Genomic DNA, 23,206 nt, shown 5'->3' on the forward strand with positions numbered 1-23,206 from the left:
ACAGTTCCTAAAATGGACAGAGATGTCAGCAGAGAGCACTGTGCTCATGATGTCAGCAGAGAGCACTGCGTTCCAAAAAGAAAAAAAATTCCTCTGTAGTATTCAGCAGCTAATAAGTACTGGAAGGATTAAGATTTTTTTTTAGAGAAGTAATTTACAAATCTGTTTAACTTTCTGGCACCAGTTGATTTAAAAAAAAAAAAAAAGTTTCCCACCGGAGTACCCCTTTAACAGAGCTCCAGACAAATCCGCGATCCAGACCCTCACCTAATAGAGACCACCAGTCTCTGCCCACCTGTTCCGTCTGCTATTAGGTGTCAGGGCTGTCTCTGGAGTAGGTTTCAGACTAACACTTCTCCCTATGGCCCATGGGGGGAGGTGGTAGTCTGAAGTTGGGAGAACATCATTCCATTGTGAAGAACCATTGGCTTCATCATTTTGGGCTCCTAAAAACTTGCATAGAACTTGCATCAAAAGGGCCCTAGACAATCATTCTGCTGCGACAGTATGAACCTGAGGGTCCGATCACATGGCAGAATTTACGGAAATTGCTAAATTTGCGTGGAAATTCGGCTGAATTACTGTGTTCCCAGGACACAGAATTCCGCCAAAATTCAAGCCCCGTTGGGATTCCGCCGTGTAACTGATCTTTTATTTTTGCGTAATGTGGAAATTCATCCACCTTAAAGGGGTACTCCGGTGGAAAACTTTTTTTTGTTTTGTTAAATCAACTGATGCCAGATTTGTAAATTACTTCTATTAAAAAATCTTAATCCTTCCAGTACTTATTAGCTGCTGAATACTACAGAGGAAATTATTTTCTGTTTGGAACACAGAGCTCTCTGCTGACATCATGACCACAGTGCTCTCTGCTGACATCTCTGTCCATTTTAGGAACTGTCCAGAGTAGGAGAAAATCCCCATAGCAAACACATGCTGCTCTGGACAGTTCCTAAAATGGACAGAGGTGTCAGCAGAGAGCACTGTGGTCATGATGTCAGCAGAGAGCTAGCTCTGTGTTCCAAACAGAAAATAATTTCCTCTGTAGTATTCAGCAGCTAATAAGTACTGGAAGGATTAAGATTTTTTTTTTAATAGAAGTAATTTACAAATCTGTTTAACTTTCTGGCACCAGTTGATAAAAAAAAAAAAAAATTCCAGAGTACCCCTTTAATTCTCTTGGTGGGTCCTGATTCTTGAATTTCCTCTGCAGAATTTGTGACTCATCACCACTTCTATTCATTAGGCTCAGCTTATCTCTCTCAGGCTTTCTTTCATCAGACCTCACTGTAGACCCCACTACCAATCCTCACAGTAGGCCCCACAGACAAGGCCTTATCCCCTTTGGATAGGGGATAAGATGTCTAAGGGCGGAGTACCCCTTTAAAGAATAAAAGGTAGATAACTACTACAGATAAAGTAAGTCCTTACATACAAAAGTAAGAAAGATCTGCTGGGAGCTGTAAAACAGGTAAAGAGTAGTACAGAACATGTAATACCTCCCTGTACTGTAGGGGGCACTATCAGACACCAGTCAGTGCATACACTTCAGTAATACAGGTAAAAGAGTACAGAACATGTAATACCTCCCTGTACTGTAGGGGGATCTACCAGACACCAGTCAGTGTATGCACTTCAGTAATACAGGTAAAGAGTAGTACAGAACATGTAATACCTCCCTGTACTGTAGGGGGCACTATCAGACACCAGTCAGTGCATACACTTCAGTAATACAGGTAAAAGAGTACAGAACATGTAATACCTCCCTGTACTGTAGGGGGCGCTACCAGACACCAGTCAGTGCATACACTTCAGTAATACAGGTAAAGAGTACAGAACATGTAATACCTCCCTGTACTGTAGGGGGCACTACCAGACACCAGTCAGTGCATACACTTCAGTAATACAGGTAAAGAGTACAGAACATGTAATACCTCCCTGTACTGTAGGGGGGCGCTACCAGACACCAGTCAGTGTATACACTTCAGTAATACAGGTAAAGAGTAGTACAGAACATGTAATACCTCCCTGTACTGTAGGGGGCGCTACCTGACACCAGTCAGTGCATGAACTTCAGTAATACAGGTAAAGAGTACAGAACATGTAATACCTCCCAGTACTGTAGAGGGTGCTACCAGACACCAGTCAGTGCATACACTTCAGTAATACAGGTAAAGAGGAGTACAGAACATGTAATACCTCCCAGTACTGTAGAGGGTGCTACCAGACACCAGTCAGTGCATGAACTTCAGTAATACAGGTAAAGAGTACAGAACATGTAATACCTCCCAGTACTGTAGGGGGCGATACCAGACACCAGTCAGTGCATGAACTTCAGTAATACAGGTAAAGAGTACAGAACATGTAATACCTCCCTGTACTGTAGGGGGCACTACCAGACACCAGTCAGTGCATACACTTCAGTAATACAGGTAAAGAGTACAGAACATGTAATACCTCCCAGTACTGTAGGGGGCGATACCAGACACCAGTCAGTGCATGAACTTCAGTAATACAGGTAAAGAGTAGTACAGAACATGTAATATCTCCCTGTACTGTAGGGGGCGCTACCAGACACCAGTCAGTGCATACACTTCAGTAATACAGGTAAAAGAGTACAGAACATGTAATACCTCCCTGTACTGTAGGGGGATCTACCAGACACCAGTCAGTGTATGCACTTCAGTAATACAGGTAAAGAGTAGTACAGAACATGTAATACCTCCCTGTACTGTAGGGGGCACTATCAGACACCAGTCAGTGCATACACTTCAGTAATACAGGTAAAAGAGTACAGAACATGTAATACCTCCCTGTACTGTAGGGGGCGCTACCAGACACCAGTCAGTGCATACACTTCAGTAATACAGGTAAAGAGTACAGAACATGTAATACCTCCCTGTACTGTAGGGGGCACTACCAGACACCAGTCAGTGCATACACTTCAGTAATACAGGTAAAGAGTACAGAACATGTAATACCTCCCTGTACTGTAGGGGGGCGCTACCAGACACCAGTCAGTGTATACACTTCAGTAATACAGGTAAAGAGTAGTACAGAACATGTAATACCTCCCTGTACTGTAGGGGGCGCTACCTGACACCAGTCAGTGCATGAACTTCAGTAATACAGGTAAAGAGTACAGAACATGTAATACCTCCCAGTACTGTAGAGGGTGCTACCAGACACCAGTCAGTGCATACACTTCAGTAATACAGGTAAAGAGGAGTACAGAACATGTAATACCTCCCAGTACTGTAGAGGGTGCTACCAGACACCAGTCAGTGCATGAACTTCAGTAATACAGGTAAAGAGTACAGAACATGTAATACCTCCCAGTACTGTAGGGGGCGATACCAGACACCAGTCAGTGCATGAACTTCAGTAATACAGGTAAAGAGTACAGAACATGTAATACCTCCCTGTACTGTAGGAGGCGCTACTAGACACCAGTCAGTGCATGCACTTCAGTAATACAGGTAAAGAGTAGTACAGAACATGTAATACCTCCCTGTACTGTAGGGGGCGCTACCAGACACCAGTCAGTGCATGCACTTCAGTAATACAGGGGTTTTACCACTGATTGGTCAGATCTTCCGGCCATTGAGACGTTTCACAGATCTGGACTGTCTGTACATTGTATGTTCAGTCTTTAAGTTACGATGGTCCAGAAAAGACTGAAAATATTGTAATCTGAAACCATTGTGAGTAGAGGGATCACTGATGTAAACTCCATCTTTGTAATCCCTTCTGTGACTTCTCCTTCCACCATGTCCATCCTTCTTCTAGCACAGTTACTATGTAGGTCCTACGCACCAAAAGGGCACATGTAGCTACCAAAATCATTGCATGGGCTGTTTTCCGAAACAGGTTACTCTAGTAAGACATCATGAAAAAGTGTCGAGACGCTTATTGTGTAGAGACATAACCATATATTATGAAGGAGGTCAGTTTTAGGGTCAGTGCATTTCAACAAGTCACTAACCTTTGAGGGGCATTAGGCTGAGGAGGAATGTTGAACCTATATATAGCTTTGTGGATGAGCGTAAATTTTATTTAGTCGCATATATCAGCCCCAAAAACTTGCCAGCCTTCTAGAATCTTCTCCAAATGCTCTCTGCTGACATCATGACCACAGTGCTCTCTGCTGACATCTCTGTCCATTTTAGAAACTGTCCAGAGTAGGAGAAAATCCCCATAGAAAACATATGCTGCTCTGGACAGTTCCTAAAATGGACAGAGATGTCAGCAGAGAGCACTGTGGTCATGATGTCAGCAGAGAGCTCTGTGTTCCAAAAAGAAAACCATTTCCTTTGTAGTATTCAGCAGCTAAAAAGTACTGGAAGGATTAAGATTTTTTTAATAGAAGTAATTTACAAATCTGTTTAAATTTTGATTTAAAAAAAAAAAAAAAAGGTTTCCACCGGAGTACCCCTTTAAAAGTGACTATGGAGACATAGCAGTCATGTTCACAAATAAATATTCCAATATGGGTCTGGGAAAGGCAAGAAGGGGAGTTATGGGACAGGTATGGAAAACACCTTCCTGTCCTGGTCTACGTTGAGTGGGCACGTACTTAAAGGGGTTCTCTGTTGAAAAACATCTTATCCCCTATCCAAAGGATAGGGGGTAAGATGTTTCATCGCGGGGGTTCCACTGCTGGGGACCCCTGCGATCTTGGCTGCGGCAACCCAGACATTTGGTGCACGGAGCGAAGTTCGCTCTGTGTCGGACGACTGGCGATGCGGGGCGGAGACTCGTGACGTCACGTTCATGCCCCGCTCATGACATCACGGCCACGCCCCCTCAAGTTAATGGGAGTTCGTTTAGAGCTTTGGGTGCCGCGCCGGAGGCTCGTGACCTCACAGCCATGCCACGCTTGTGATGCCACGGCAACACCACCTCAATGCAAGTCTATTGGAGTGGGCGTTTCCGTGATGTCACGAGCCTCCGGCGCGGCACCCAAAGCTCTAAACGAACACCGGGTGCCGCAGGGAGATAGGGGATAAGATGTCTAGGGGCAGAATACCCCTTTAAACGAGGAGACTGAATGAAATAAGTGGAATAAGGTGGCGTGGTGCATACTCCTCCTCTTCACCTCCTTGGTTGAACTTGATGGACATTTGTCTTTTTTCAGCCGTACTAACTATGTCATTATATAGAACTCGTTGTTGTTGTTTCTTTTACTTCAGCCACATTAGCTCGATGTGGCTTTAAAGTTTGGGATTCCCCACCCTGTTCTCTACAGGGAACTTGTTTGAATTGCTGTTTCATTTGTGGTTTTAGAGATCTGTGCCAAGTCCTCCACAGAGGCACTCCTGTCTGATTGAGCCAATAGATGGTGGGTACAAAGAAATGGGACAACCATCGGGCTTTGCCGTAAACCTTTAGAAAGACTTGAACCGCACATCCATTTCTAGTGCAGCGATCTATCGCTGGTATGCAAAATTTATAAGAATAAACTTGAGGGGGCAGATTTATTAAAACCCGTCCAGAGGAAAAGCTGCTGAGTTGCCCATAGCAACCAATCAGATGGCTACTTTCACTTTTGAAAAGGCCTCTGAAAAATGAAAAGTTGCTGCGTTGCCCATAGCAACCAATCAGATGGCTACTTTCACTTTTGAAAAGGCCTCTGAAAAATGAAAAGTTGCTGAGTTGCCCATAGCAACCAATCAGATCTCTACTTTCACTTTTGAAAAGGCCTCTGAAAAATGAAAAGCTGCTGAGTTGCCCATACCAACCAATCAGATCGCTACTTTCACTTTTGAAAAGGCCTCTGAAAAATGAAAAACTGCTGAGTTGCCCATAGCAACCAATCAGATCGCTTCTTTCACTTTTGAAAAGGCCTCTGAAAAATGAAAAGCTGCTGAGTTGCCCATAGCAACCAATCAGATGGCTACTTTCACTTTTGAAAAGGCCTCTGAAAAATGAAAAGTTGCTGAGTTGCCCATATCAACCAATCAGATCTCTACTTTCACTTTTGAAAAGGCCTCTGAAAAATGAAAAGTTGCTGAGTTGCCCATAGCAACCAATCAGATCGCTACTTTCACTTTTGAAAAGGCCTCTGAAAAATGAAAAGCTGCTGAGTTGCCCATAGCAACCAATCAGATCTCTACTTTCACTTTTGAAAAGGCCTCTGAAAAATGAAAGAAGCGATCTGATTGGTTGCTATGGGCAACTCAGCAACGTTTCCTCAGGTTTTGATAAATCTCCCCCGAGGTCCTCAGTGTACATTTAATCTGGATAAGCCCACTTGCCACTTTATAGTGACCTTTTCCTACTTTATTAGGTGCAACATTGCATGGTGACCACTGCTGCCGATGCAGCACCAGAATCGACCCAAAATCCTAACCGCACCCATGGTGCCAGGCTGAGCCCCCTGGCTCTGGGCCGTATCAGCCCCACGACTACAATGGCCACCACACAGCAACAAAGCCAAGCGGAGGGATCACAAAAAGTCACCTTTCTCCGTGGTCTCAGACAATGGACTTACAGCAAATAGGATCACGACACCTTTGTTGTGGAGTATTCGGACCTAAACAACCTCTTCCAGCTTAAAAAAACTCACAGACTTTATTCTTTATTTTACAAACATTTGACATCCCTGCCTGTTACAGTATGTTCATGCCTTATAGTGGTACTCCGCCCCTAGACATTTTATCCCCTCCCCTCCCATCATTTAGAGCATCAGGTGCAGCGTCTGAGGCTCGTGACGCCACAGCTACGCCCCCTCAACGCAAGTCTAAGGGAGTCTTAGACTTGCATTGAAAGGCGTGGCCTTGATGTCACAAGCGGGGCATGACTGTGACGTCACGAGCCTCCGCCCCGCATCGCCAGTCATCCGGCACGGAGCGAAGTTCGCTCCGTGCACCGGATGTCTGGGGTGCTGCAGCCGAGAACCCGGGGGTCACCAGCGGCAGGACCCCTGCGATCAATCATCTTATCCCCTGTCCTTTGGATAGGGGATAAGTTATCTAGGGGTGGAGTACCCCTTTAATAAAAAAAAGTGCGTTTTTGATTTCCTATTGAATCAACTAGGGAATGTTTAGAAGGTGTACGCCAATGTTACAGGGAAATAAATGCTGCAGAAGCATGTAGCACTGCTTAGGTGTCTGCCCCAGTTCTGGAGCCACCAACAATGTATTTGTTTTGTGGATATTAAACTCCTTTCAGCCAAAATCACTATTCACTAATTCCTGGTTAAGCAATCGCAATCGGTACGGCAATTCCCATAATGCATTGCTTTGCCTCAGCTCTTCATTACAGTCCCCCACCATAGTTACATAGTTAGTACGGTTGAAAAAAGACATATGTCCATCAAGTCCAACCAGGGAATTGAAGGGTAGGGGTGTGGTGGGATATTGGGGAAGGGTTGGGATTTTATATTTCTTCATAAGCATTAATGTTATTTTGTTCCAGGAATATATTTAACCCTGTTTTAAAGCTGTTAATTTTTCCTGCTGTGACCAGTTCCTGAGGTAGACTGTTCCATGAGTTCACAGTTCTCACGGTAAAGAAGGCGTGTCGCCCCTTGAGACCATGCCTATTCTCCTCCCACAGCACTATTGCTAGTTCCCTAGCCAGAGCTTCTGCAGAACATTGCATTCTCTGTATTCATTCCCTGTCTGCTCCTCTCTCTGCCTGTAGCATTGTTTAGCACAAGGCAGCATGATAGAAACACTCCTCATTCTTCCCTAAGTGTCCCAATAAAGATATAGATAGATAGATATGAGATAGATAGATATGAGATAGATAGATATGAGATAGATAGATATGAGATAGATAGATATGAGATAGATAGATATGAGATAGATAGATAGATATGAGATAGATAGATAGATATGAGATAGATAGATAGATATGAGATAGATAGATAGATAGATATGAGATAGATAGATAGATAGATAGATATGAGATAGATAGGAGATAATAGATAGATATGAGATAGATAGATAGATATGAGATAGATAGATAGATAGATATGAGATAGATAGATAGATAGATATGAGATAGATAGATGTGAGATAGATAGATAGATATGAGATAGATAGATATGAGATAGATAGATAGATATGAGATAGATATGAGATAGATAGATAGATATGAGATAGATAGATATGAAATAGATAGATAGATAGATATGAGATAGATAGATAGATAGATAGATAGATAGATAGATAGATAGATAGATAGGGCTGTGTGGGCTGGGAAGAGGTGGTGATGTAGGCTGTAGTAGTTGGTCAGAGGGCTTAAGCACAGAGACAATACTATACTGAAAATGAAAGAAATACACAACTTCCTGTCAGAAGAGATGATCTGGTGACCCCTAGGATTTTGCAGTGCTGGGGAACACCCCCTGGGCACTTGAGCCATATTTGCATAATAACAAAAAGGCTCATATATTTAGGCACTGGAAATGTGTGCCCTGAATCCTGATGACAAGCCCCATCTAGCCAGCATTTATACCCACGTGTAAAAAAAATATATATATCAGAGGCAGCTTTTACGCTGATTTTATGCTGAGGCAGATGTTAAAGGGGTACTCCGCCCCTAGACATCTTATCCCCCTATCCTCCTGATCTCACTGCTGCACCCGGCGTTCATGTAGAGCATCGGGTGCAGCGCCAGAGACTCGTAACGTCACGGGCCCTCCCATAGACTTGCATTGAGGGGGCGTGGCCGTAATCTCATGATTGGGGCGTGAACGTGATGTCACGAGCCTCCGCATCGCCAGTCACTTCACTCCGTGCACCGGATGTCTGGAGTGCCGCAGCCGAGATCGCGGGGGTCACCATCACACATCTTATCCCCTATCCTTTGCATAGGGGATAAGATGTCTAGGGGCGGAGTACCCCTTTAAACTTCTTCTTTTATCTGTGTGAACATATTTAGAGATCCCTATCAGAGCGGGTATGATTCTGGCTCAGCCATAACCAACATGTGGCACTTCATTCTACACTCAGTAAGGAGCTAATGACAAGACTACTGTGTTACGTGTAGATGCTATGAATAGGGCAACAAATTCACTCCGTAAAAGAAGACGGCTAATACGAGAGCAAGTGCAAGCTCTAATGGCCCGAATTATCCTCCCATAGAAGATCAAGATTGTCCAAAATGCCTCATTTCTCGTTTCCCACCGATTTGCAATCCCTCAATTTACAATGGTCTCAACATACAATAGTTTCAACATACAATGGTCTTTTCTAGACCATCGTAACTTGAAACCAGATTCAGTATACAATGTACAGACAGTCCAGATCTGTGAGACGTGTCAATTGCCGGAAAAACTGACCCATCAGAATGGGCATTCACTGGTAAAACACCTGTATTACTGAAGTGTATGCACTGACTGGTGTCTGGTAGCGACCCCTACAGTACAGGGAGGTATTACATGTTCTGTACTCTTTACCTGTATTACTGAAGTGTATGCACTGACTGGTGTCTGGTAGCGCCCCCTACAGTACAGGGAGGTATTACATGTTCTGTACTCTTTACCTGTATTACTGAAGTGCATGCACTGACTGATGTCTGGTAGCGCCCCCTACAGTACAGGGAGGTATTACATGTTCTGTACTACTCTTTACCTGTATTACTGAAGTGTAAGCACTGATTGGTGTCTGGTAGCGCCCCCTACAGTACAGGGAGGTATTACATGTTCTGTACTCTTTACCTGTATTACTGAAGTGCATGCACTGACTGGTGTCTGGTAGTGCCCCTTACAGTACAGGGAGGTATTACATGTTCTGTACTCTTTACCTGTATTACTGAAGTGTATGCACTGACTGGTGTCTGGTAGCGCCCCCTACAGTACAGAGAGGTATTACATGTTCTGTACACTTTACCTGTATTACTGAAGTGCATGCACTGACTGGTGTCTGGTAGTGCCCCTTACAGTACAGGGAGGTATTACATGTTCTGTACTCTTTACCTGTACCACGGTTAGCTGCTCCTTTAGTAATGTACTTTTTTAGGACATTGCGTGTACTGTACAGGACCTTTCCTTTACATAGACCAGCGTTTCCCAACCAGGGTGCCTCCAGCTGTTGCAAAACTACAACTCCCAGCATGCTCGGACAGCCGAAGGCTGTCCGAGCATGCTGGGAGTTGTAGATTTGCAACAGCTGGAGGCACCCTGGTTGGGAAACACTGGCATAAGGTGTGTACACCGACCGGAAAATGATCGGCACAACCCTATGTAAATCAAAAACACAAGGTAAAGACTATATACTGTAACTTCTGCACAAACAAAGAATAAGCATCATACTGTAAAATGAAGATATAGAAAGCATCCAGAAGAAATGAAACACACATGAAATATACAAAAATACCAAAAAAGACCTGACAATGGTAGAATATATAAAATATGTATCAATAGAAATACATTTAATCATTATGATAATTAAATCCAGCCGGCGCCCTGGTGTCCATATTGTCCAAAACGCCTCGTAGAGGAAGGTCTACTTTTTCCAGACTTACTACTGCCCCCAAGAACTTTAGGGAGGGGTCTAGTTAAACCCAACATAGACCGGAATGATTCTAGTTTAAAGGGGTACTCCAAACAAACATTTTTTTTTTTAAATCAACTGGTGCCAGAAAGTTAAAAAGATTTGTAAATTACTTCTATTAAAAAAAATATTAATCCTTCCAGTACTTATCAGCTGCTGTATGCTCCACAGGAAGTTGTGTAGTTCTTTTCTGTCTGACCACAGTGCTCTCTGCTGACACCTCTGTCCATGTCAGGAACTGTCCAGAGCACAAGAGGATTCCTATGGGGATTTGCGTCTACTCTGGACAGTTCCTGTCATAGACAGAGGTGGCAGCAGAGAGCCTTGTGGTCAGACTAGAAAGAACTACACAACTTCCTCTGGAGCATACAGCAGCTGATAAGTACTGGAAGGATTAAGATTTTATAATAGAAGTAAGGGTCAGGCGAAGTCAAGTCGGGGTTCAAGCTAAGGTATTGGGCAGGTGGAAAGATAGTCAAGAGCAGGTAGACGGGTCTTGTCTTAGCACACATTCAGGGTCCTGGTCAAGCTAGGTACTTCCTAGTGAGAACGTCCCGGCAGGTGGTGTGTGATAGGCCCTTTATGTAAACCAAGACACCGGGACTCAAAGGGTGTTTCAGCATAAGGGGTTACTTTTACTGAACATCTTTCACATAGTGGAGGTGAAGAACTTAAAGGGGTTCTCTGCTGCTCTGCGCGTGGAACAAACTGTTCCAAACGCTGGAGACGGGAGTTCGTGACGTCATAGCCACGCCCCCTCATGACGTCATGCCCCACCCCCTCAATGCAAGTCTATGGGAGGGGGCGTGACTACCGTCACGTCCCCTCCCATAGACTTGCATTGAGGGGGCTGGGTGTGACATCATGAGGGGGTGGGGCTATGATGTCACAAGCCGGTTCACACAACGATTTGGCAACACGGGAACCAGATACGGCTGGAGGGAGCCAAAACTGGGCGCTCCCGTATCCCATCCGGACCCGGCCCGTTCTACCACGATTTTAGGTCCGGGCAGAAAACCGTATACGGGGCAAAAATGAGCCGACCGGAGTCAGCATTTGACTCCGGTCGGCTCATTGAAATGAATGGGGTTCTGGCCAGATCCGGCTGGGATACGGGAGCGCCCGGTTTTCGCTCCCCACAGCCGCATCCGGTTCACAAACACTACAAAGGTAGTGTGAACACAGTCTAATTCCTAGTTAAGCAATCGCTCGGTACGGCAATTCCCATGATGCATTGCTTACCCTCAGCTCTTCATTACAGTCCCCCACCATGCCTATTCTCCTCCCACAACACTATTGCTAGTTCGCTAGCCAGAGCTTATGCAGAACATTGCACTTGCGGTATTCATTCCCTGTCTGCTCCTCTGCCTGTGGCATTGCTTAGCACATGGCAGAATAGTATAAACACTCATCATTCTTCCCTAAGTGTCCCAATAAAGATATAGATACATAGAAAGATATCTGATAGATAGATAGATAGATAGATAGATAGATAGATATGAGATAGATAGATATGAGATTGAGATTGATAGATATGAGATAGATAGATATGAGAGATATATAGATATGAGAGATAGATATGAAATAGATATGAGATAGATAGATAGATATGAGATAGATAGATATGAGATAGATATATACATATGAGATAGATAGATAGATATGAGATAGATAGATAGATATGAGATAGATAGATATATATGAGATAGATAGATATGAGATAGATAGATATGAGATAGATAGATATGAGATATATAGATATATATGAGATAGATATATATGAGATAGATAGATAGATATGAGATAGATAGATATGAGATAGATAGATAAATAGATATGAGATAGATATGAGATAGATAGATAGATAGATAGATAGATATGGGATAGATAGATAGATATGAGATAGATAGATAGATAAGAGATAGATAGATAGATATGAGATAGATAGATACATATGAGATAGATAGATATGAGATAGATATGAGATAGATCGATAGATACGAGATAGCTATGAGATATATAGATAGCGTTACGCGATACACGTTGCAATCAGTTGCGGTGAGTTTTAGCCTGAGGCTGAACGCCGGATATATGTGAACCCAGCCTCAGACAAACAGAAGGAACTCTTGCAGACTTCAACTGAGCCTCGAGACAATGTGTCCTGGGAAACAACAGGAGAGAAAGCAGCATGGCAGCAGTCGGGGAGAGCGCATGCCTCACAGACAGAAACTCGGCAGAAGGAAGTGCCAGTAGTGACAGTGCTGGCCATGGCCGTCCACCGGCTTTACACATGCAAGACTTTTATAATAAAAGAGCCAGTAAAACTATCGGCTAGTAAAAGGCAATAAAAGGCTAAATGAAAAGCACGATTTTGGACAAAATGAAGGCTAGTGCCTCCCGCGGTGGTAAATATGTGTCATGTACTTGGGGCCAAGGGGTTTCACAAAGTTGTTTCAAGACCAGAAGTAGAGGCCATGTGTGCACGCAGCACTCAACTGGCTATTTGACAAATATCAACGGCTGTCACCGCCTGACATTCAGGAAGCTCTAGTGACAGTATGTCCAGCTGATACCCTGAGAATGTGTCGGGGGCAAACGATCAGAGAATAAGTAAGGTAGCTGATCTCAGAAGGTTCATTCTTCTTGAGGAAAGAAGCTTCAGGTGGTTTGCGCTGAAAGACGTCCACATGACAGCGGTGTTTTTCAAACAGGGTGCCTCCAGCTGTTGCAAAACTACAAATCCCAGCAGCCAAAGGCTGTCCGGGCATGCTGGGAGTTGTAGTTTAGCAACATCCGTAGAAACGCTGACACGCAGTATGTTACCGTATTTTTCGTCATATAAGACGCCCCTAATTTTATAGGATAAAAATCTAGAAAATAAAGATTCTGAACCAGCCGTTGGCTGTCCGGGCATGCTGGGAGTTGTAGTTTAGCAACATCCGTAGAAACTCTGACACGCAGTATGTTACCGTATTTTTCGTCATATAAGACGCTCCCAATTTTATAGGATAAAAATCTAGAAAATAAAGATTCTGAACCAGCCGTTGGCTGTCTGGGCATGCTGGGAGTTGTAGTTTTGCAACATCCGTAGAAACGCTGACACACAGTATGTTACCGTATTTTTCGTCATATAAGACGCTCCTAATTTTATAGGATAAAAATCTAGAAAATAAAGATTCTGAACCAAATACAATGTAAAGTATAGGACAGTGATCTTCAACCTGCGGAGCTCCAGATGTTTCAAAACTACAACTCCCAGCATGCCCGGACAGCCAACGGCTGTCCGGGCATGCTGGGAGTTGTAGTTTTGCAACATCTGGAGGTCCGCAGGTTGAAGACCACTGGTATAGGAGGTAATACTCACGTGTCCCCGCCGCTCCGGACAGTCACCGCTGCCCTGGATGTCGCCCTCCATCGCTGTCACTGTGTCCCCGGGCTGTCCGCGTCACTCCAGAACGTCTCTGCCGCCCGGCATCCTCGCTCTCCGTCGCCGCCATCACGTCGCTACGCACGCCACTCCTATTGGATGATGGGACGGGATGCGTGACGAGGACGAAGGAGAGCGCCGGCCATACAGGGGATCCCGGCACGGAGCAGACACCAAGGAGGCAGGTAAGGTCCCTCCCGGTGTCCTGTAAGCTGTTCGGGACGCCACGATTTCACCGCGGCGGTCCCGAACAGCCTGACTGAGCAGCCGGGTTAGTGTTATTTTCCCTTCAGACGCGGCGGTCAGCTTTGATCTGAAGGGTTAATACAGGGCATCATCGCGATCGGTGATGTCCTGTATTAGCCGCGGGTCCCGGCCGTTGATGGCCGCAGGGACCGCCGCAATAGGACAGGTATTTGCCGTATAAGACGCACCAACTTTTCCCCCCCAGTTTTGGGGAAGAAAAAGTGCGTCTTATACGGCGAAAAATACGGTACCTTATACAGTTATGTAGTGATATAGGGGGGGATTTATCAAAACCTGTCTAGAAGAAAAAGTACCGAGTTGCCCATAGCGACCAATCAGATCGCTTCTTTCATTTTCCACAGGCCTTTTTCCATTTATTGTGTTTTTCCAATTTTTTCTTTTTTTTTACAATTTCTTTTCATTGTCCTACTAAGGGACTGGACTATCTGAACTGATTGCAGGTATAATACCCTGCAGTACTGATCTGTAATGCAGTGTATTATGCCTGCCCGTACAGAGCCTAGTCTGCTTCAGTGGTCATGGCTTCCATCCCATTGTCTTAAAGGGGTAGTCCAGTGGTGAAAAACGTATCCCCTATCCTAAGGATAGGGGATAAGTTTGAGATCGCGGGGGGTCCGACCGCTGGGGCCCCCTGCGATCTCTCTGTACGGGGGCCAGGCTCTCCGGCCAGATAGCGGGTGTCGACCTCCGCACGAAGTGGCGGCTGACACGCCCCCTCAATAAATCTCTATGGCAGAGCCGGAGATTGGGGGCGTGTCGGCCGCCGCTTCATGCGGAGGTCGACACGCCCCCTTCCCGTGGGCTGTCGGGGCTCCATACAGGAGATCACAGGGGGCCCCAGCGGTCGGACCCCCCGCGATCTGCAACTTATCCCCTATCCTTAGGATAGGGGATAAGTTGTTCACCACTGGGTAACCACTGGACTACTCCTTTAAAGGGTTATTCCAGGAAAAAACTTTTTTTTTTTTTTCATATCAACTGGCTCCAGAAAGTTAAACAGATTTGTAAATTACTTCTATTAAAAAAAAAATCTTAATCCTTTCAATAATTATCAGCTGCTGAAGTTGAGTTGTTCTTTTCTGTCTGACAACAGTGCTCTCTGCTGACATCTCTGCCTGTCTCGGGAACTGCACAGAGTAGAAGAGGTTTGCTATGGGGATTTGCTTCTAAACTGGGCGTTTCCTGAGACACGTATCATCAGAGAGCACTTAGACAGAAAAGAACAACTCAACTTCTGCAGCTCATAAGTACTGAAAGGATTAAGATTTTTTAATAGAAGTCATTTACAAATCTGTTTAGCTTTCTGGAGCCAGTTGATATATATATATTAAAAAAAAAGTTTTTTCCTGGATAACCCCTTTAAACTCAGCTTTAGATTTCGTTTCAGAGTCATTGAAGTCAATGGGATCTGCGGCGGATTTTCAGCAGCAGAGATTCCGCTGCTGAAAATCAGCTACGGACAGCCGTACGGCTGTCCGTAGCTGATTTTCAGCAGCGGAATCTCTGCTGCTGAAAATCCGCCGCAGATCCCATTGACTTCAATGAATTTGAAAGCAAATCCGCCCGTGTGTTTATGTGTTGTTGTTTTCTGCACTTCGGTTTCTCTTGTGCGTTTACCTCAGTACAGAAGGTTACCGTGTGCATTCTGTGTGTCAATAACCAGGAAAATGTCGCTAACCAACAGACACTATGTATAGACGAAACCTAGATCGCATGCCGAAGAGTGAATGCGGAGAAGTTCTCAGACCATTCTATAAATACAGCATCAGTATTCCACTGGGGGTAACTCCGGCTCACTGGAGGAACTGGTTTAGGGCCACAGTTATATACACCCCAATGGCCACTTTACTAGGTATACTCTGCTAGTCCTGCATTGGACCCCTTTTACCCATTCTTGGTGGCCATACTTTCATCCATCCCATACAGATGCTCGGTTTCAACTTTAACAAGTTGTCTTGACCTTGTCTACATGCCTAAAAGCATTGAGTTGCTGCCATGTGATTGGCTGATTTAGCTTTTGGTGTTACTTAGTAAAATGACCAGTGAGTGTAATGTATCTTAAATGGGCACTGTCAGAAACAAAAACTTTTTATATGTTGTACCTCTTGCCAAAACATTGCCCTTTCCAATATACTTCATGTAAAAATTGTATCTCCTTTTTATAGAAATCATGTCCACTAGGGGTCCCCATACCATCGAGAACATCGAGAGCATCATCTTTGTCCCAGGCTGGGACAAAGTCCAGGAAGTGAGGGCGGGACTAACACTCCTCTGTGCTCACTCCTGTCCTATCAGACTGCAGCATGAAAACAGAGAGGAGGGGGTTACAGGGCAGCCTGCAGTGATTGGATGAAGAGACCCAGCACAGCACAGCAGACTCAGGTGAATGCATAGTGACAGTGGGCGAGCTCATTGCTTGCCTGGGACACACCCCTTCCTGAGCAATGGATTTCAGAATGAGTGAGCAGCAGAACAGAGGGATTTGTGAGCCAAATACTGATAGAAAATCATATCAGTGTAGAAATACCAATCAATATGGCTGAAAACCCATTCCTGCCACATCAGCTCAGACAGTTAGTCACAAGTAATACCCAAGAACAGTAGTAAACCAGTGGTCTTTGAAGTGTGCAGAGTTGTAGTTGTGCAACAGCTGGAGGTACACACTTTGGCGACCACTGCTCTAGTATCTTGGTGGATCAGTTTGACTCTAATTCAATGTAGACCTCTGGAAAGATCTTTTGGAAGTCATCTTCCGTCTCCTCTCGCTGCCCGTGATTTATTAGCACCTTTGGCTGATGACATGTTCCTGGCATTGGGTTCCCTACAGACCTGCCTCTCAGGCATCTTGATGAGCTTTTCAGATTTGCAGGATATAGAATAAACTATTATAAATCACACACTCTTAGCAGCCTTCGAATTCCTATAGTCAGCTTATTTGTAGTTAAAGGGGTATTCTGGGAGTATTTTTTTTTCTTCTTATAAATAATCCTGCTCAGAAAGTTAAAAAAAAAAAAACATTAAAAAAACCTATACTTACCTTTCCAGTGAGCTCCCCCCATTGTTTCTATTGTAAAGGGGGCCAGTGACGTGGCACAGCTCTTCCCAGTATCAGAACAGGGAACTGGTGGCTCCAACAACCATTGGCTGAGGGGGAACAATGGGCTGAGCAGTCATTTTCCTGTGTCGACACCAAGACCGGGAAGTGCTGTGCAGGCTCCGTCAGAATGAGGTGGAAGTGTAAGTATAGGATTTTTTTTCAGAAGCAATGCCTAAAAATGTTATTTTATGGAAAGAGTAGTAGGGCAAAGAGGTCAATATAAAAAACAAACAAACAAAAAAAAAATCTATACTCACCTTCTCAGTGAGCTCCCACCACTGTTGCTATTGTAAAGGGGCCCAGTGACGTGGCACAGCTCTTCCCAGTGTCAGCACAGGGAACTGGTGGCTCCAACAATCAGTGGCTGAGGGGGGACGGATGTTGGGAAAGTACCCCTTTAATTCAAAATCTGTAATAAGGGTGCCATGTTCTATTTATAATATTGGTGTTTTCTTATTGGGCAGAGGTGTCTTTGGGGCCACCATGGTCCCGATGCAACTGCTACCTCTGCACCCCCTGTGGTTCCGACCTTGGCACCTGGTAAACTATAGAGAATTATTCCATCGGTTCATCTGTGACTTGTATGCGAAAATTAAGAGAGTCTTCTTTCCCTATCCCATGAGGTTTAGGTAGGAAGACAATCTACAAGGGGGTGGGGGACACGATGAGGGGGGGACATCAGATCATCCGTGAGCAGGTAGGGAAGCAGCCATTCATAGGGTAGCACAGGGGCAGCAGGGGGATTGTAGGTTGTAGACTTCCTTGAAGAGATGGGTCTTCAGGTTGCTCTTGAAAGTATTAATTCTATGAAGGAACAAACGAGGTAATGTTCTTGCTGTTGCACAACTTTAAAGGATAGGGATAAGATGTCTGATCGCGTGGGACCTGCTGCCGGGGACCCTCGGGATCTCCCTGCTGCAGCGGACGTTCGTTTAGAGCGTCAGGTGCAGCGACGGAGCGCTGGAGGCTCGTGATGTCATGACCGTTACGTCACAAGCCTCCGCCCCACATCGCCAGTCATCCGGCATGAAGCGTAGTTCGCTCCATGAACCGGATGTCTGGAGTGCCGCAGCCAAGATAATGGGGGTCCTTTGGATAGGGGATAAGATGTCAGGGGTGGAGTACCCCTTTAATGGTGGGTGAGAGCCAGATGGGTCCAAGTAGGGAGTTTCAGTGTATGGGAAAGCACAGGAGAAGTCTTGGAAGGTTGTGTGAGGTGCAGATGATGGAAGGGGATAGGTGGAGGTCTTGAGAGGATCGGAGATTACCTGAGGGGCGGTATTGGGAGATGAGGTCAGGAGACGTATGGAGGGACAGGTTGTGGATGGTCTTCAATATCATGGTGAACTATTAAAACCGAATTTGTTGGGTAACGGGAGCCAGTGAAGGGATTGGCACGGGGAATAGAAGCCATGTATTCTCAGGTAGTACATAGTTCCATGAATTGTTTTTAAATAAGGTCCCATAAAATATAGCCTTGGTTTATTGAACTAAACTAGACTGAGCCTCTTCATTTGAGCCTTTTATGGTTTTCCCTTAGAAACCCCAGTATTTTCTATTAATTGTTTGTGGTGATTGGTATTTGGCACGAGAACTGAAATTACACTCAGTAATACAAGATGGGCACAGAGTTATCCACATCTATGTGTCGTCCCTACTAACCCTTGTAACACCAACACGCAGGTTTGAAGTATATCTAGCACCTGCCTTGTGTTGGTCTTTTATACATTACTTAAAGGGTACCTTTCATCAAAAAAACTTTTGATATATTATAGATTAATGTATGCAGAATAACTTTCCAATTGTATGTTATTAAAAAATATGCTTCTTTCTATTTAATTTTCCAGTCTGAGATTGAGGACTCCCGCATGAGTCTGAAATCTATAAAATGGGCTTGCGGCCAGGACTGGAAGGGAGACCACTAGTGGTCATTTTTTCAAAGTGAAAAATTAAATAGAAAGAAGCATATTTTTTTTATAACATGCTATTGGAAAGTTATTCTGCCTACATTAATCTATAATATATCAAAAGTTTTTTTTTAATGAAAGGTACCCTTTAAGACATACTCTCCAATCTGCACCCCTGCTGTGCTTGTAAAACTGCAACCTCCAGCATCCCAGAAAAGTGTTTCCTACCTGGACTGACAGAAATGGTCAGCTCCGCCTGCTCTATAACATGATACCTGCTGATTGTACTGTATTGTATATATCATCTGCTCAGCTCCTCCTGCTCTATAACATGATACCTGCAGATTGTACTGTATTGTATATATCATCTGCTCATCTCCTCCTGCTCTAAAACAGGATACCTGCAGATTGTACTGTATTGTATATATATCATCTTCTCAGCTCCTCCTGCTCTATAACATGATACCTGCAGATTGTACTGTATTGTATATATCATCTGCTCAGCTCCTCCTGCTCTATAACATGTTACCTGCAGATTGTACTGTATTGTATATATAATCTGCTAAACTCCTCCTGCTCTATAACATGTTACCTGCTGATTGTACTGTATTGTATATATCATCTGCTCAGCTCCTCCTGCTCTATAACATGATACCTGCAGATTGTACTGTATTGTATATATCATCTGCTCATCTCCTCCTGCTCTAAAACAGGATACCTGCAGATTGTACTGTATTGTATATATCATCTGCTCAGCTCCACCTGCTCTATAACATGATACCTGCAGATTGTACTGTATTGTATATATAATCTGCTCAGCTCCTCCTGCTCTATAACATGATACCTGTAGATTGTACTGTATTGTATATATCATCTGCTCAGCTCCTCCTGCTCTATAATATGATACCTGCAGATTGTACTGTATTGTATATATATATATATATATCATCTGCTCAGCTCCTCCTGCTCTATAACATGTTACCTGCAGATTATACTGTATTGTATATATCATCTGCTCAGCTCCTCCTGTTCTATAACATGATACCTGCAGATTGTACTGTATTGTATATATCATCTGCTCAGCTCCTCCTGCTCTATAATATGATACCTGTAGATTGTACTGTATTGTATATATCATCTGCTCTGCTCCTCCTGCTCTATAACATGATACCTGCAGATTGTACTGTATTGTATATATCATCTGCTCAGCTCCTCCTGCTCTATAACATGTTACCTGCAGATTGTACTGTATTGTAGATATAATCTTCTCAGCTCCTCCTGCTCTATAACATGATACCTGCATATTGTATTGTATTGTATATATCATCTGCTCAGCTCCTCCTGCTCTATCACATGATACCTGCATATTGTATTGTATATATCATCTGCTCAGCTCCTCCTGCTCTATAACATGATACCTGCAGATTGTAATGTATTGTATATATCATCTGCTCAGCTCCTCCTGCTCTATAACATGATACCTGCAGATTGTACTGTATTGTATATATCATCTGCTCAGCTCTGTAACGGGTCACGGCAAGTGGTGGATCCTCTGGGCCTGTGTGAATGATGACGTGAGCCGTGCCAGGGAGCGGAGTCTAAAGTGCCGCTGGCTTTCACCAGAGCTTGCCGCAAAGTGTGATGGTCTTGCTGCAGCAGGTGGCACCCAGGTCGCTACCCCTGGCACGACTCTTCGTCCACACAGGTAGCTAGGAGGTGGCATGGCACAGAAGGAGAGGGGCAGGAAGTGACAAGATGGCAGTAGGTTAGGGCAGGTAACACAGGTGCAGGTTAGGTAAGGTAGCAAGGAACAGGTACACAGTAACAGGAACACAGGACTTTCACTATGGCACTAGGCAACCAAAGATCCAGCAGGGAACCAAGGGAGCACGCGTACCGGGGCTGCGAGGACACGGCGAGGCGGAAGATGAGGAATGTGAGTGATGGGCTGGAATTCGCATGTGAGCACGTCCCGCGATGTGAATCCCAGCCCCGCCAGCAGCGGGGACATAAGCAAAGAGTGCTCATTGCTGGCGTTACAGTACCCCCCCTTTGGTCTCCCCTCTTCTTTGGAATTCAGAGAGTTCCCCACTACATGAGACCAAGGAGTTTTTGGAATGGGTAAAGGCTGTAAGGATCTTGCAGGCTTCTGTCGTTGAGTCTTCCGTCTTCTAAGGTGACCAACTGGCAAGGAAGAATGTCCCCAATTCAAGACTTTACATCTGAGTTTGACAGGCACAGAAGATATCACAGAAGGAACAAGACAGTGATCTTGGCAATATTGTCCCCAACAAGTGATCTCTACTGTTGAGCGGAATATTCGCATATTCGTAATATTCTTGTTTTATTTTCGCATATGCGAATATTCGCGTGTGCGAAAATTTACATATACATAAATGTGCATAAACGAAAATTAGCATATACGAAAATTCGCATATGCAAATTTTCGCATATGCGAAAATTCGCACACCAGTCTCACACAGTAGTATTAGAGCCTTCTTACACCACATAAGCTGGAAGCAGAGAGGGATGATCACTGTGATGTGTACTGTGAAAAAAAAAAAAAAACGAGTATTCGTAATTACGAATATATAGCGCTATATTCGCGAATATTCGCAAATTCGCGAATATGCGATATTCGCGAATAAAATTCGAATTGCGAATATTCGCAAGCAACACTAGTGATCTCACCAGATTTTTAGTCCAGATGTGGAGAATGACGATGAAGCCAAGGAAGACCAAGAAGAAGCTACGAAGTACAATGTGGTAGCACACAGAACTCAATTATTTCCTTAAGCAAATTTTCTACTTGCATGACGAGGGGTTCCATGCGAAATTGCACCTTACAGTTCAGGTTTTGTCCATTAACAGAAGAGATGTAGAAGGGCTTAGCAAGACGAGAGACTGGAAGACGGTGGTTATGGACCTGGGAGGCACCAATGATGTTACCAGTGGAAACAGAGTCCAAAAGAGCAGAAGCGAAGAAAGAAGTCTTGGCAGAGGAAAATACTTGAAACGCGGTGGTCAAGCGAGGAGAGGTAGTATTAACATCTAGGGAAGCCACTCCTACTGGTCCAAGTTGAGAGCGTTCTCCCGGACGCGGAGGACGTAAAGAACAGTCTTTGAGAAAGTGCTCCGGATTGGCACAATATGGGCACAAATTCTCATTGCGTCAACAGGCTTTTTCCTGCTGTGTTAAGTGAAAACGGTCCACTTCCATAGCCTCTTCAGCAAGAGGCAAAGTAGAGTGTAGGGGTGGATGTTGGAACATGGGGGCCAGACGAGGTAAATGCCGTGTTGGGGCAGGTTCTTTTTCCCGAAGGAAGTTCCTCCTGCCTCTCGGCAAAACGCACATCAATTTGAGTGGATAAATGGATAAGTTCGCTTAGGTTAGCCGGAGAATCTCGTGCAGCGAGAGCATCCTTGATTCCAGAGGAAAGTCCTTTTTTAAAGGTAGCACAAAAGGCCTCGTTGTTCCAAGAAAGTTCCGAGGCAAGAGTGCGAAACTGAACCGAATAGACGCCAATGGAGGCGTTCCCTTGGCAGAGGTTCAGTAGAACCGTCTCGGCAGAGGAGGCTCGCGCGGGTTCTTCAAATGCATTGCGGAATTCTGCAAGGAAGGCTGACAAGTTCAAGGAGACCGGATCTCTACAATCCCAGAGAGGAGTAGCCCAGGCCAAAGCTTTTCCAGACCGTAGACTGAACACAAACGCCACCTTAGCACGCTCCGTCGGGAACAGATCCGCCATGAGTTCAAGATGGATAGAACAATGTGTCACAAAGCCTCTACATAGCATGGGATCTCCGTCATGCTTTGAAGGCAAGGACAAACAAAGCTTGGTCCCAGGAGAAGCTGCAGACACAGGAGGAGGCTAAGGAACAGGTGGCAACTGCTGTTGTTGCTTCTGAGCGGCAAGAAGCTGTCATCATGGCTGAAAGTTGATTCAGTTGTTGCGCCTGATGGGCTAACTGCTGCAACTGCTGGGCCCACGATGGTCGAAAG

The 23,206-nt window shown here is 44.6% G+C and overlaps 2 protein-coding genes across 8 annotated transcripts in view; one reads left to right on the forward strand and one right to left on the reverse strand.

Moving 5' to 3' along the window:
• Window positions 1-23,206, reverse strand: part of SNX21 (sorting nexin family member 21) — a 120,414-nt gene that overhangs the window by 26,587 nt on the left and 70,621 nt on the right. The gene's annotated exons all lie outside the window — the stretch shown is intronic.
• TNNC2 (troponin C2, fast skeletal type) overlaps window positions 1-23,206 on the forward strand; it is a 72,943-nt gene that overhangs the window by 6,932 nt on the left and 42,805 nt on the right. Inside the window, exon 1 of one of the 2 annotated variants that reach the window (XM_056549774.1) lies at window positions 16,439-16,581. The exons of the other annotated variant lie outside the window; for it this stretch is intronic. Coding sequence (XP_056405749.1) covers window positions 16,549-16,581 — 33 coding nt within the window. The 5' untranslated portion in view covers window positions 16,439-16,548. Of the gene's footprint in view, window positions 1-16,438; window positions 16,582-23,206 lie in introns of those variants that run through there. 2 annotated transcript variants of the gene reach the window in all.

Source organism: Hyla sarda, chromosome 13 (genome assembly GCF_029499605.1).
Source record: "Hyla sarda isolate aHylSar1 chromosome 13, aHylSar1.hap1, whole genome shotgun sequence".
NCBI classification, from domain to species: Eukaryota; Metazoa; Chordata; class Amphibia; order Anura; family Hylidae; genus Hyla; species Hyla sarda.